Source organism: Trachypithecus francoisi, unplaced genomic scaffold (genome assembly GCF_009764315.1).
Source record: "Trachypithecus francoisi isolate TF-2019V2 unplaced genomic scaffold, Tfra_2.0 Lachesis_group18, whole genome shotgun sequence".
NCBI classification, from domain to species: domain Eukaryota; kingdom Metazoa; phylum Chordata; class Mammalia; order Primates; family Cercopithecidae; genus Trachypithecus; species Trachypithecus francoisi.
The window spans coordinates 65,024,046-65,037,434 of NW_022681463.1; the positions used below are offsets into that span (position 1 = coordinate 65,024,046).

Consider the following 13,389-nt stretch of genomic DNA (forward strand, 5'->3'; position numbering starts at 1 on the left):
AAGTCCCTGTTTAAAAACTATATCATAGTTCTATTTTGAAATGCCTTTTAGAAGATTCGGCCCGTGTTTTTCATGCTGTTTGTGAGAAATCTAAAAGTAATTACACCTGGAAAAAATTTTTAAGCATGCTTATGGTCTTCCTTCAGTTTCCTACTTTTCTTCCTCCCCATTGTGAAAAATTGGGAGGAGAAAGTTCAAAGGAAAAAAGAAATTACTGTAACTCAACTTTCAAAGGTAACTTTTAATGCCTTAATATACATTCTTATATTGGGAGGGTTTTATGGTAATTTTCCGAGTTTTTTTTTTTCACTTAAAGAAAATCCTGTTTATAGGCTGGGTGTGGTGGCTCATGCCTGTAACCCCAGCACTCTGGGAGGCTTTAACAGGAGGATTGCTTGAGCTCAGGAGTTCAAGACAAGCCTGGGCAACATAGCGAGACCTTGCCTCTACTAAAAAAATTAGCCAGGCATGGTTCTGGACGCCTCTAGTCCCAGCAACTTGGGAGTCTGAGGTAGGAGGAGCTCTTGAGCCTGGGAGTTCAAGGCTGCACTGAGCCATGATCATGCCACTGCACTGCAGCCTGGGTGACAGAGTGAGACCCTGACTCAAAAAAAAGAATAGCCGGGCGCGGTGGCTCAAGCCTGTAATCCCAGCACTTTGGGAGGCCGAGACGGGCGGATCACGAGGTCAGGAGATCTAGACCATCCTGGCTAACACGGTGAAACCCCGTCTCTACTAAAATACAAAAATCTAGCCGGGCGAGGTGGCAGGCGCCTGTAGTCCCAGCTACTGGGGAGGCTGAGGCAGGAGAATGGTGTAAACCCGGGAGGCGGAGCTTGCAGTGAGCTGAGATCCGGCCACTGCACTCCAGTCCGGGCGACAGAGCGAGACTCCGCCTCAAAAAAAAAAAAAAAAAAAAGAATAAAGAAAGTTCCGTTTATAAATTTAGTCCATGTCCTGGTGCTTCTGCTTCCGCGGCCTGTTTTATGCCCACAATCATGTTGGGGTTGGGTAATATGGGGAGACACTACACAAGAGTAATGGGACATGGCATTGTCCTCAGCCAGCAAGCTTATGGAAGATTTTAGTCAAACTGCATGGAATAAGTAAATACTGTTTAAATTGGCATATTTTCTGTTAATATCTCCTGAAGGTTCAGAAGGGTTCTTGAAAGGCCCCCTGTCTGAAGAAACAGAAGCATCGGACAGTGTCGACGGAGGTCACAATTCTGTCATTTTGGATCCAGAGCGACTTGAGCCTGGGCTAGATGAGGAGGACACGTACGTTGTGATATGTGTAGAAAGCTTTAGCTGGGGGTGGAGTGTATGTGTGTTTGTATGTGTGTGTGTGTGTGTGATTTAAATTAGACCATGATAATTTCAGGTTTGGTAGGGATCTCTTATATTACTTTTCATCATAAATGGAATTTTTTTTATTTTTTTAGACGGAGTCTCTCTCTCTCTGTCTCCCAGGCTGGAGTGCAGTGGCGGGATCTCAGCTCACTGCAAGCTTCGCCTCCTGGGTTCACGCCATTCTCCTGCCTCAACCTCCTGAGTAGCTGGGACTACAGGTGCCTGCCACCACGCCCGGCTGATTTTTTTGTATTTTTAGTAGAGACAGGGTTTCGCCGTGTTAGAGTCTCAATCTCCCAACCTCGTGATCTGCCCACCTTGGCCTCCCAAAGTGCTGGGATTACAGGCGTGAGCCACCATGCCCGGACATCATAAATGGGTATTTATATCCTGATATTTTGTCCGGGATGGGTAATACCTTACAATATGATTATAAAATTCCTGATTGAGCCCTACACCTATAGCCTTTCAGCTTGAACTTGTTATTTTTTAATATATTAGGTTTTACATTTTTAAAAGTGTTAGAAACAGTCAAAGAAGTGATCTTTTGGAAGAACTGACAATTTTTTCCCTTCAATTGCCTTATAGAACTCATTTTTCAAAAGCTTAAGTATTGTTACGGTGGTGTCCTGCTTTGAACTCACCAACAGATACTGTGCCCCTAATGTAGAGGTTTATGGTCCAAATTGTTTTTTCACAGGGACTTTGAGGAGGAAGATGACAACCCCGACTGGGTGTCAGAGCTGAAGAAGCGAGCTGGATGGCAAGGCCTGTGTGACAGATAATGCCTGAGGGAGTGTTCCTGAGTCACACTGAGGAGAGGCTTCACTCAGGAGTTCATGTTGAGATGATCATGAGTTTGTGCGATGTATATTTTCCTTTGGAAACAGAATGAAGCAGAGGAAACTCTTAATACTTAAAATTGTTCTTGATTAGTATCATGAGTTTGAAAAGTCTGGAACTCCTGTAAGTTTTTGAATTTGAGAGAGAAGGTGTAGTGGAATGAGTGTGAGCATTGGACTTTGCAGTCCCATAGAACAGAAATGGGATGCTAGCCTGCCACTACCTACTTGTGTGATTGTGGGAAATTACTTAATCTCTTCGAGCCCCAATTTCCTTAACCATAAAATGAAGATAATAATGCCTACCTCAGAGGGATGCTGACCATAGACCATTACAGCAGCCCGTATGTTATTCACATGATTTGTGTTTATTATTATGTGACTCTTTTTACACTTCCTAAAGGCTTGAGAATTAAATATATTTAATTATGATATAGTAATGTGTGCAGTTTTTCAATATGACCTGATTCTAAGTAGTTTGAAGATCATTCCAATGGTCTTCACCAGCTGTCCTTAAATACAGTCCCTCATAGGATGCACAAAAGAGCCTGGGTTGGAGGGTCAGCCCTGGGAAGCGTGAGGTGGTCTGCAGATCTTGTCAGAAGATAGCAGTCCTGTAGATGAGGAAGGAAGAGGCCAGAGGTGAGGAGCAGAAATGGTAAATATCAGAAACTAGAGAGTGATGTGGAATAAATAGGGGGATGCATGGCACACATGTGCTGGGTCCTGTCGTGTGTGTTAACCTCATCTAATACTGTGCACTTTAGTGAGATGAGAATATTTCACTAAAGAAACAGGCTTCGCTCAACACCTGTCACAGAGACATGAGCCAGACAGATACAGGGAACAGTGCTAAAGTGAAGAGAAGGGGGAAAATACATTTAGGGTCATTAACAAGCACTTGCTGAAATCTGGAAAATATACATCTTTTAAATATTTAACAGTTTTTAAATCTTAATGTATAAAACCCTGTGGTATAGAACCCTACCTCACATATATGCTGTATTTACATTTGGATATCTTTAATCTCCAGTGGTCTCAGGCAGTCTCTAAATCTTTCCTTGTTTTTTGGGACCTTGATGTTTTTGAGTACTTCTCAGGTATTTTGTAGACTGTTGCTCAATTTGGGTTTGTCTCACAATTGAACTAAGCTTATGGATTTTGGGGAAAACCACAAAGGTGAAGTGCCCTTCTCATCACATAATTTCAGGGAGTACACAGCATCAGCATGACTTCTTCCCAGTGTCGTTCACCTTGATCACTTGATGAAGGCAGTGTCTGCCAGGCTCTCCACTATCAACTTTGTAATTTTCCATGTTCATGCTGTGTTCACTGTAAGCAAGTCACACACTCCAGCTTGTAGTCAAATGCAGAGGAATTAATCTCCACCTCTGGGGGTGGGAGTATAATCCAATAATAAGTTGTTTGTTTTCTTGCTTAAATTGTTCTAACTTTTGCTCTTGGGGATTGTTTCAGGTCACCTCCTATGTCCCTTTGATGTGCTCCTATTCTTTTGGAGCACTTCCTTCCTTTGTGGCACTACAAGATCGTCCAGACTCATCTTTACCTTCTCTGCCCCAGCCCCAAAATCATCCATTTCAACAAGGTTCCCACTGGTTTAGAAACCAAGATCTGGTTGCTGGGTGTGCTTGTTGTTCCTGGGGTGTCACTGCTTTTAGGCCCTCTCAGCAGAGCTAGGAAGTATATGTGTATATACTAACCTGTGTATACTGTATAATTGTATAACCATCCACACATCTCTACAGTTATTTCTGTATCTCTCCATCTGTACATACATTAAATTAAGCATGGGTCCATACTGATGCCTCCAACTAACCCAATACTACAAGGTTTATTCTAGCCACCTTCTCATGCTTTTCTATAACTTCTCACCCTGACAATGAGAAAACTGGCTTGCACCATCCACCACCCGCTTAGCTGTTCGATCCTAGTCTATTTGTAAAGCAGTTTCCAAAGCATTAACCCATACGCCTGGGAGATACAAATTTACCAACTAAGGTACAGAGTTTATGTATCTTTCCTATTGTCTCATGGTTTCCAGTCAAATACCATTTCCCAAAGTTATTTAGGTGAGCTCTTTGAAATTAGCTTACCACTCTCTTGAACATTTTTCAAGTTAAAGCAGGCATGGATCATTCTAAGGATATTTCCAGATACTGAGCTTCCATATATACTGTATTCCATACTTCTTAGTCATCTTCAATCTTAGCATTGCCCCAGGGTATAAACATTTCCAAACCATCAAACAAAAAAACTTGAAATTATGTACAGTTACTGAGAGACTGGATAAGTATTGGATAATCCTTAAAATCAGAATGGCTTATGGGGTTTTGCTTTTAATAAAATTTCAGAAGAACAATGGAATTACCAGTTCATGATTATAAACCATTTTTGATGATAGCTTACTATATGATTCTTGAGATACAACTAGACAAAAATTGAGGGACACTTTTAACAAAACTTTTCATTCTTACGTACTTATTTCTCAGCACTTACAGCCTTAAAAAAAAATGGAAGAGACTCAGTGTTAAACTTCATTGTAGCAAGAAGTTAGCATTCATCTATGGATACAGGAACTGATGACGCATGGGGAGCCCATCCAGGTCTTAAAGAGATGAATTTTCAATACAATTTTATTTTGTTATATTTAATATAATTATCAGTATTGTGATATATTTTATTGTGATCAATTGTGTAGTAGTAATTTTAACAATCCAGAAAAAAAATTCTGTGAGCAGGAAATGTAAATTTCCATTTCTATACCTCTTTCAGCAGTATGACAGGATGATCAATAAGACTTTCAAGCATGAAAAAGATAACTGGGATAAAATTCTATGAGGAAAGTAGAATGAAGATATGATTTAATAAAGCATGTCTAAATTCTAGGGAGGAAATGTGGGTGTGGTCACTGACACATGAAATTAAACAAAAACAAGTAGATCATATACTTACTAATATTTTGAGGGAATTTCACTGCCAAAGAAACTAACATTGGCTGTTCCAACTCCTAAACAACTTTTGGACTCCTGTTACGGGCTGCATTCGCCCCTGCCCCAGCCACTCCCAGTTCACATATTGAAATCTAACACCAGTAACTCATAATGAGACTGTATTCGGAGATAGAGACTTTAAAGATGCAATGAGATCAAAATGAGGCCTTTGGTTCAGTCCTTATCCAATTTGACTATAGTGCTTATAAGAAGAGGAAATGTTTTGTGGCAGGGACGGGGAGGGGATGGCGGAGAGATAATTTTAAGAAGGAAAAGTAGTGATGTAAACTTATAATTTTTAAAATAGCTTTTTTTGTGGGATTTTGCATGTGTGTGATGGACGATGGAGGGTACCCATATCACTGTAGTGTTTAGGTTCAATTGGATATATTTTACTTGCGTCACTATTTACAATTGCTGGAAAATACATTTTTTTTCAACTACTTAAACGTTTTAGCTGCTTGATGTGCAAATCCAGAATGGGGCAGGGTGGGGTGGGGAGGGGGTGTGCGTGCAGACGCTTGGGCAGCGCCGGTTGCGTTAGAAAGTTCCTTGGCAGGCCGCCGCTGTGGCCCAAAGAGTAGGAAGCGGTTCCAGTCTCACTTCCACCTCTTGGAGATATTTGAGACCTTGTACAAGAAACACTCTACCTGTCTCAGTTTAGCTCATTTGTAAAACTAGGAGACTACTGCCTTGCGGGGTTGTAAAGAAAAGAGAGAACGTTTGCGAAGCGTCTGGTGCACCGTAAGCAAGAGCGGGGAGCGCTACTGTAGAGTGCAACGCAAAGCAATCCCGACCCAAGGCAACGGAACGGTGTGGGGGTGGCTCTGTCGGGTCTCCAAACTCCCTGGCGCCTGACCCTGCCTCGCGGTGGACTGTGTGGACGGGTCCCCAGGCCATTCCAGCCTCGCGCCCCACCCGCGTTTCCTTGCGCGGCTCCGCCCGGCCGCGGGGAGGCGCAGCGGCCCCGGGAACCCGGATCCTTCTGGGACGCTTCGTTGGCCCCGCGGAGCCGGTGGAGCAGGTATGCTGCAGGGGCCGCCCTTAGTCCTTGCCCGGAGCCGCCGCAGGGCTTCAGGAACCGGGCAGAGTGGGGAAAAGGGACTGAGTCTCTGCCTGGGGCGGCGGGGGCGGCCTAGAAAAGGCCTAGCGTTCCGGGCTGCGTGGGTGTAGCGTCCCGGGCGCATCGGTCTCTATGGCAACGCGCCTCACGCTGAGCTCGGGTCGGGGTAAACGTCTTGCTACCCACCCGCGGCCGCCTCCAGGGGCGGCCCTAGGGGAGAAGGAATTTTCCTAACTTGGGGGCTTCCACCCTCTGGTGCCACTTGGGCGGGAGGGTCGCGGGCCCTCAGTTCCCAGCTGGTCATCCCCGACCCCTAGTCCGTATGCGTTTCTCTCAGAAACCCGTCCTCCGGTGTCTGCAGCCTCTCCTGGCTGCGGAGCTGGTTCCCAGCCCCCTGCAAACTAATTGTACCCACTTCCTACCCTGACATGAAATTATTCGAAAACAACCCCCCGCTCACCCCATTAACAACAGCAGCAACAACAGCAACAAAACTGTATTATGCCCTAACTGTAGCATAAAGAGGAAATAGAGGGAAAGCAATAAGTAAGAAAGTACATATTTCAATCTGAAAATGCTTGACACTACTACCCTTGGCAAAAGTAGAGAAGCAGCCAGTAGCCGCGCCTGGGCAGTCGCCTGAACGTGACGGCAGCAAATGTAGATTGTTAGGTCTCCGGGACCAGGAGCGGCGTGGCCAGTGAAGGGCGTGATTTTCCCAAATGGTGAACAATTCTTGGTAAACGTCCAAACCAAACAAAGTGCAGTCAAGCCTTGATTTACAAGCCTTGATTTACATGTAGTTGCATTCCTCGGGGAAAAAAAAAAAAATCAGTGTTCATTAAAACTGCAAAAATACTTAGCATTTCGATGTAAAATAGAGTTTGGTTCTAGCCACAGATAATTACAAACGGATTTTTCCGTGCATTTGAGTGTATAGGAAGACTCTACAAGATTGTAGGACCTCAGGGTAATCCTTTATTGTGCGGGACTGTCTCTCGAATCGCAGAATCCTAGCATCTCAGGCCCCAACCACCTGTCAATGTCTTGCCTCTGAATCTCGGGGAAACAACTTCCCCATCCCCATATATTTCCAAAACTCCCCCTAGGGGGCAGTACGTTCCCATTAAGAAAGGCTGGACTGTGAAAAGTGCACAAGCCTAAGGACATTCCTGCTTTATAAAGGTGCCAAGCCCCGGGTATATAGTGTCTTTCATTCTCAGAACAAACTTGCAAAACAGATATTGTTATTCCATTTTAGAAATTAGGAAAGGGCGATTTTGCCAGGTTAAGTGACTTACCCAGGAACACAGGGCAAAAGTGTATCAAAGCTGAGCTACGAACCATGTCTGACCAAGAAACTCTGTCTCATTTCAGTTGTCATCTGTGGCCACAAGGAAAGTTATTTGTCTCTGTCTTGGCAAGGCTGGGAGGAAAGTTTTATCAAAGTGAGTTCTTTTACACTTTAGTCATCAATTTTCTGACTTTGTTAGTCTTTATGAGACATGTGTGATAAATTTACATTACTCTAATTCCAGGAACCTCACCCCATTGGAGACCATGGATAAGTACGATGTGATTAAGGCCATCGGGCAAGGTGCCTTCGGGAAAGCATACTTAGCTAAAGGGAAATCAGATAGCAAGCACTGTGTCATAAAAGAGATCAATTTTGAAAAGGTAAAGTTAAGAAATTCAAATATCTGTTAATTTTTGGTGGGATATTCAGCTGGCTTTTAATCCAATATAAAAAGGAAGTTTTTATTTTTTATAATTACAAATTTTAAGCCATAATTAATTTTTGTTAATTCAACCTTCTAAGTCCACTGTCCAAACACAACCAATGATCTTGTTTTTAAAAAGAGGCTGGACACAGTGGCTCACCCCTGTAATCGCAGCACTTTTGACGGCCAAGGTGGAAGGATTGTGTGAAGCCAGGAGTTCGAGATAGCCTGGGCAACATAGCAAGACCCTGTCCCTACAAAAAAAAATTTTTTTTTTAATGAAAATAGAAAAGAAATAAGATCACATCTCTGTGGCTCCTATGGCCCTCCTTAGGGTATCCTGAAAGGCCCTATGAGATGCCAACCTCCTCTGTTGCCCTGACTTTTCTCTGTGGTACACTTCCTCTCTCCTTATTCAGGTCCTCGACAAGGGGTTTTCTGCAAAACCCCTAGCTAGTGTAGCTCCCCAGCCACAATCACATCTTATCACCTTATCACAGCACTCTGGTTTCTGATTTCTTTTCTTTTGTTTTTCTTTTTTTTTTTTTTTAGACGGAGTCTTGCTCTGTCACTTAGGCTAGAGTATAGTGGCATGATCTCGGCTCACTGCAACCTCCACCTCCAGGGTTCAAGCAGTTCTCCCACCTCAGCCTCCCGAGTAGCTGGACTACAGTTGCATGCCACCACACCTGGCTAATTTTTTGTATTTTTAGTAGAGATGGAGTTTCACCATGTTGCCCAGGCTAGTCTTGAACTCCTGAACTCAAGTGATCTGCCTGCCTCAGCCTCCCAAAGTGCTGGGATTACAGGCGTGAGCCACTGCTCCTGGCCTGGCTTATTTTCTTACTAGCATAATGCTCTGTAATTACTTTGCTCTCTTAATTATTCATTTGTTTATTGCTTGTCTTCCTCAGTATGCAGAACAGTTCCTGACACATAATAGACGCTAAACAAATTTATTGAGTGCACTGAATGAATAGAGGAAAACCATGTGTAATTGTTGGTCTAATGATTTTGGAAAATAAATAGTTAATTAAAAATTAATCTTTTTGCTAAATCCACCTTAGTCAGTGTTTATGTCACCCTCTTTAGTGATATGTTCATTTCAAAATATATTGGGACAATAATGTCCATTGTTTGCTAGAGTTAATTTTAAGGCAAGTCTTGTTGGTCAGCTTCTAGAGAATTTATAAATGAGAGTAGCATTAAAAAGTTCCATACAAAGCGTGTGCAAAATGGACTGCCCAAGTTACACCATGTGAATATACTTAATGCCATTGAATTGTACACTTAAAAATTTGGTTAAAATGATATAAATTTTATTTTACCACAAAAAAATTTCAAGAAAACCTACCCAAACTTAAAGCTCAAGAGTAGATAACTGGCTTCCAGGGATAATGATTTATTTTCCAATATAGGTCTCTTTTGTGAATCCATGGCATATTCATAACAATGTCCTCTATTCTAGTCTAGCTTCCTTCCATGACATTATTCTGCTCACTCTCTTTTGTTTATCTGACTGTTCTCCCTCAGGCTTATCTCTCTCTTCACCCTCTATATGTCCTCAACCATGTGTCCTTTTCTGACCTTCTCTTTCTGTCCATTGTCACCTAAACTGCCCCACTTCGGTGTTTACCACTAAGTAGATCACTCTTAAATCTCTGTCTCTACCCCTGACGTCGTTCAGTACCCTAGTTCTGCATTTCTTCTGCCAGCTAGATAACTTCAGGTAATATCTGTGTTATTATTATTATTATTTTTTTTTTTTTTTTTGAGATGGAGTCTCACTGTGTCACCCAGGCTGGAGTGCAGTGGTGCGATCTCGGCTCACTGCAAGCTCCACCTCCTAGGTTCACGCCATTCTCCTGCCTCAGCCTCCCAAGTAGCTGGGACTATAGGTGCTCGCCACCACGCCTGGCTAATTTTTTGTATTTTTAGTAGAGACAGGGTTTCACCATGTTAGCCAGGATGGTCTCCATCTCCTGATCTCATGATCCACCTGTCTCAGCCTCCCAAAGTGCTGGGATTACAGGCGTGAGCCACCGCGCCTGGCCAATATCTGTGTTATTAATCTCTTGCTGTGTAACATATTATCCCAAACTTAGTGGCTTAAAGAATAAACATTTATTATCTTGGAGATCCTGTGCATCAAGAATTTAGGATAATGATCATTGAGACCATCTTGGAGGCTAGGTATCACAATTGTACCCAAAAACAAGTATTAATAGCAATTCTTCCTTGTTGTAAGCAGACCGGCTTCACCTCCTATGTGCTGTGCTGTATTAATGTCATCAATGTCCTTATGGCTGCCAACCTCAAAACCTTGGGATCATTTGTGAGCTTATTCCTTCTCCACATTCAATTATTTGGTGAATACTGTTGACTCTTCCTCTTCCTTGAATTTGCTTCAGTCCTTTTGTCGAGGGCCTGGGTCACTTGGATCCTTCAAGTGGCTCCAGCCCAATTTTGGTAATGCTCCAGCCATGCCCCCAAACCTTCACTGGGACAGAGGCTGTAAAGGAAGAGTTGCCTAGGTTTGACTACATGAAAATAGAAAACGTTTTTATGTCAAAACAAACACTATAAATAAATTCAAAGAAAACTGAAAAGGTGCCAAAAAGATTTGCAAGTATTGACTTAGTGGTGTTAACCTTTTATTAAGTCAATAAAAAGATAAAATCCGTATATGAAGTCATCATACAAAAATTTGAAACTCATTAGAAAACTAAGAAATTAGGAGTTTATTCAAAGAAAAACCCCACAGATAAAGTTAGAAAACAAATGTCCAACAGTAGGTAATTTGTTAAGTAATTTATAAAAAACTAAGTGGCTATTAGAAATCATGTTGTAGGTGAAGCATTGACACGGGGAAAATTTCAATGTTTGCAATGTTTGAGAAAATAGCGTAGAATGATATAATCTTTGTAAAAATATATATATTCTCCATATATATGTATACCTACAAATATGTTCATATATGTACAAAGAAAAAGAGACACAGATTGTTATTATTGAGGTAGAAAGTGGGGTTTGCCTGGTGCATTTTTTGTTTTTCTTTTGAGACGGAGTCTTGCTCTGTCGCCCAGGCTGGAGTGCAGTGGCGCAATCTTGGCTCACTGCAAGATCTGCCTCCCAGGTTCACACCATTCTCCTGCCTCAGCCTCCCGAGTAGCTGGGACTACAAGCACCTTCCATCACGTCTGGCTAATTTTCTGTATTTTTAGTAGAGACAGGGTTTCATTGTGTTAGCCAGGATGGTCTCGATTTCCTGACCTCGTGATCCGCCCATCTCGGCCTCCCAAAGTGCTGGGATTACAGGCATGAGCCACTGCGCTCAGCCTGCCTTGTGCTTGCTTGCTTTCTTTTTCCTTCTTTCTTCCTTCCTTCCTTCCTTCCTTCCTTCCTTCCTTCCTTCCTTTCTCTCTCTCTCTCTCTTTCCTTTTCTTTTCTTTCTTCTTTTTTTGGAGACAGGGCTTCATTCTGTTGCCCAGGCAGGAGTGCAGTGGCATCATCATAGCTCACTGTAACCTCGAACAAGCCATCCTCCTGCCTTAGCTTCCTGAGTAGCTAGGACTGCAAGCATGCACCACCCACCCAGCTAATTTTGAATTTTTTTAGAGACAAGATCTTGTTATGTTGCCCAGGCTGGCCTCAAGTGAACCTCCTGCTTTGGCCTCCCAAAGTGCTGGGATTACAAGTGTGAGCCACTGTGCCTGGTCTGCCTTGTGCTTTTATATTGTTTCACTCTTCAGAGAAGTTTTGAGACCCTCTCTGATTTGCTCCAAAATTACGGCTCCTATCATATACCCTACTTTTTTTTCCCCCCACTCCAGCCTCTGCATTTGCTTACAGGCTTGCCTCTCCCAAGGTCCTTGCCTGCTGATCTCCCAGCATCAGGATCCCACTTGTTCAAGGCTGAGTTCCACCATACCTCCAGAATCCTCCCACTCTAAAGAATTTCTCTTTCTCTGTAAACTTGCATAACTTTTATTGGAACCTCTGTTATAGTACTGACTGCTTTCTTTCTGGACATGCTTTGGCTGTTTATTTTGTGCCTTCTCCTCCTTATTTAGCCATAACATGTTCTGTGAGGACTGAGTCCATGTGCGTTTCGTGCTGATATTCTACACAGCACCTAATAATAATGCTTGGTGCTAGAAGATATTCAATAACTTCTTATTGGATAGATGATTCACTGGACAGATGCTTTCCAGCCCTCTTGCGCTATTGCAAAGCGGGTATATACTCAGGAATTATAAAACCATTTTAATTCTATGTAAGGAGAAAATATTTGAGAGGTGAATCTCTATAAAAATGTACATTACTTCATTTCAGAGCATCTCTCCCATTCTTTAGTATAATCAAAAATTGACTATAGTTTTGTAATAGAGCACCAATTTTTTCATCACTTTACTCATGAACTACCCTTGTCACCATGCCATAAATAAGTAGAATCTTATATTAGACCTCATTATTCTTGTTTTCCCATATCTCTTTATGCTGTCGAATTTACCTGTAACATCTGTGTCACAATATTAACATTTATTACTTCTTTCTTCCTGTCTACTCTCATGTAGTTTTTCATTACTTCTTATCTAAAGAAATTTCTATTTATTCTCTCTAATGCCTCCCTACTCCCTACACTAGACCCCAGAACTAAATTGCTTATTTTCTTACAGGTACCAAAAAGCTAATATTTTCTGTTATCATCCTACCATTATCAAGCATGTTCTTTTCCTTCTGGGCTCAAATAGAAGTGTTTTATCTTTCCTCAATTATGAAAATAAAAATGTTCATTGTAGAAATTTTGAAAGGAACCAAAGGGGAAAATAAGACCATTTAGAGGAAAATAAAAATAGCATATAACCTCTTTCTTAATCACTATGAACATTTTGCTGAATTTTTCTCTAGACTATTTTTAATATATAAATATATAAGTTATTAGAATGATTGGTGTCATGGTGGATATACTCTTTTTTTTTGAGACGGAGTCTTGCTCTGTCGCCCAGACTGGAGTGAGGTGGCGTAGTCTCAGCTCACTGCAGCTTCTGCCTCCCAGGTTCAAACGATTCTCCTGCCTCAGCCTCCTGAGTAGCTGGGACTAGAGGCATATGCCACCGTGTCTAGCTAATTTTTGTATTTTTAATAGAGACAGGATTTCACTATGTTGGCCAGACTGGTCTGGAACTCCTGACCTCGTGATCTGCCCGCCTCGGCCTCCCAAAGTGCTAGGATTACAGGCGTGAGCCACCGCACCCGGCCTGGATATACTCTTTTGTAACAGTTTTTTTATTAGCAATATATTTTGAACATTTCCTCGTCTCATTCAATATTTTTATATAATGTTGTCATATAATGATATTAAATGTTCACACTAATGATAAAGGGACTACCTACAGG

At 42.2% G+C, this 13,389-nt stretch overlaps 2 protein-coding genes across 7 annotated transcripts in view; both read left to right on the forward strand.

Moving 5' to 3' along the window:
- Positions 1-2,627, forward strand: part of NEK3 (NIMA related kinase 3) — a 31,299-nt gene extending 28,672 nt beyond the window's left edge. For all 6 annotated transcript variants that reach the window (XM_033177630.1, XM_033177627.1, XM_033177629.1 and 3 more), the window contains 2 exons: positions 1,154-1,280; positions 2,053-2,627. In XM_033177630.1, coding sequence (XP_033033521.1) covers positions 1,154-1,280; positions 2,053-2,137 — 212 coding nt within the window. In that variant the 3' untranslated portion in view covers positions 2,138-2,627. The remainder of the gene's footprint in view (positions 1-1,153; positions 1,281-2,052) is intronic.
- Positions 2,628-7,648: 5,021 nt separating this feature from the next.
- NEK5 (NIMA related kinase 5) overlaps positions 7,649-13,389 on the forward strand; it is a 97,605-nt gene continuing 91,864 nt past the window's right edge. Inside the window, exons 1-2 of the mRNA XM_033177640.1 lie at positions 7,649-7,716; positions 7,807-7,945. Coding sequence (XP_033033531.1) covers positions 7,829-7,945 — 117 coding nt within the window. The 5' untranslated portion in view covers positions 7,649-7,716; positions 7,807-7,828. The remainder of the gene's footprint in view (positions 7,717-7,806; positions 7,946-13,389) is intronic.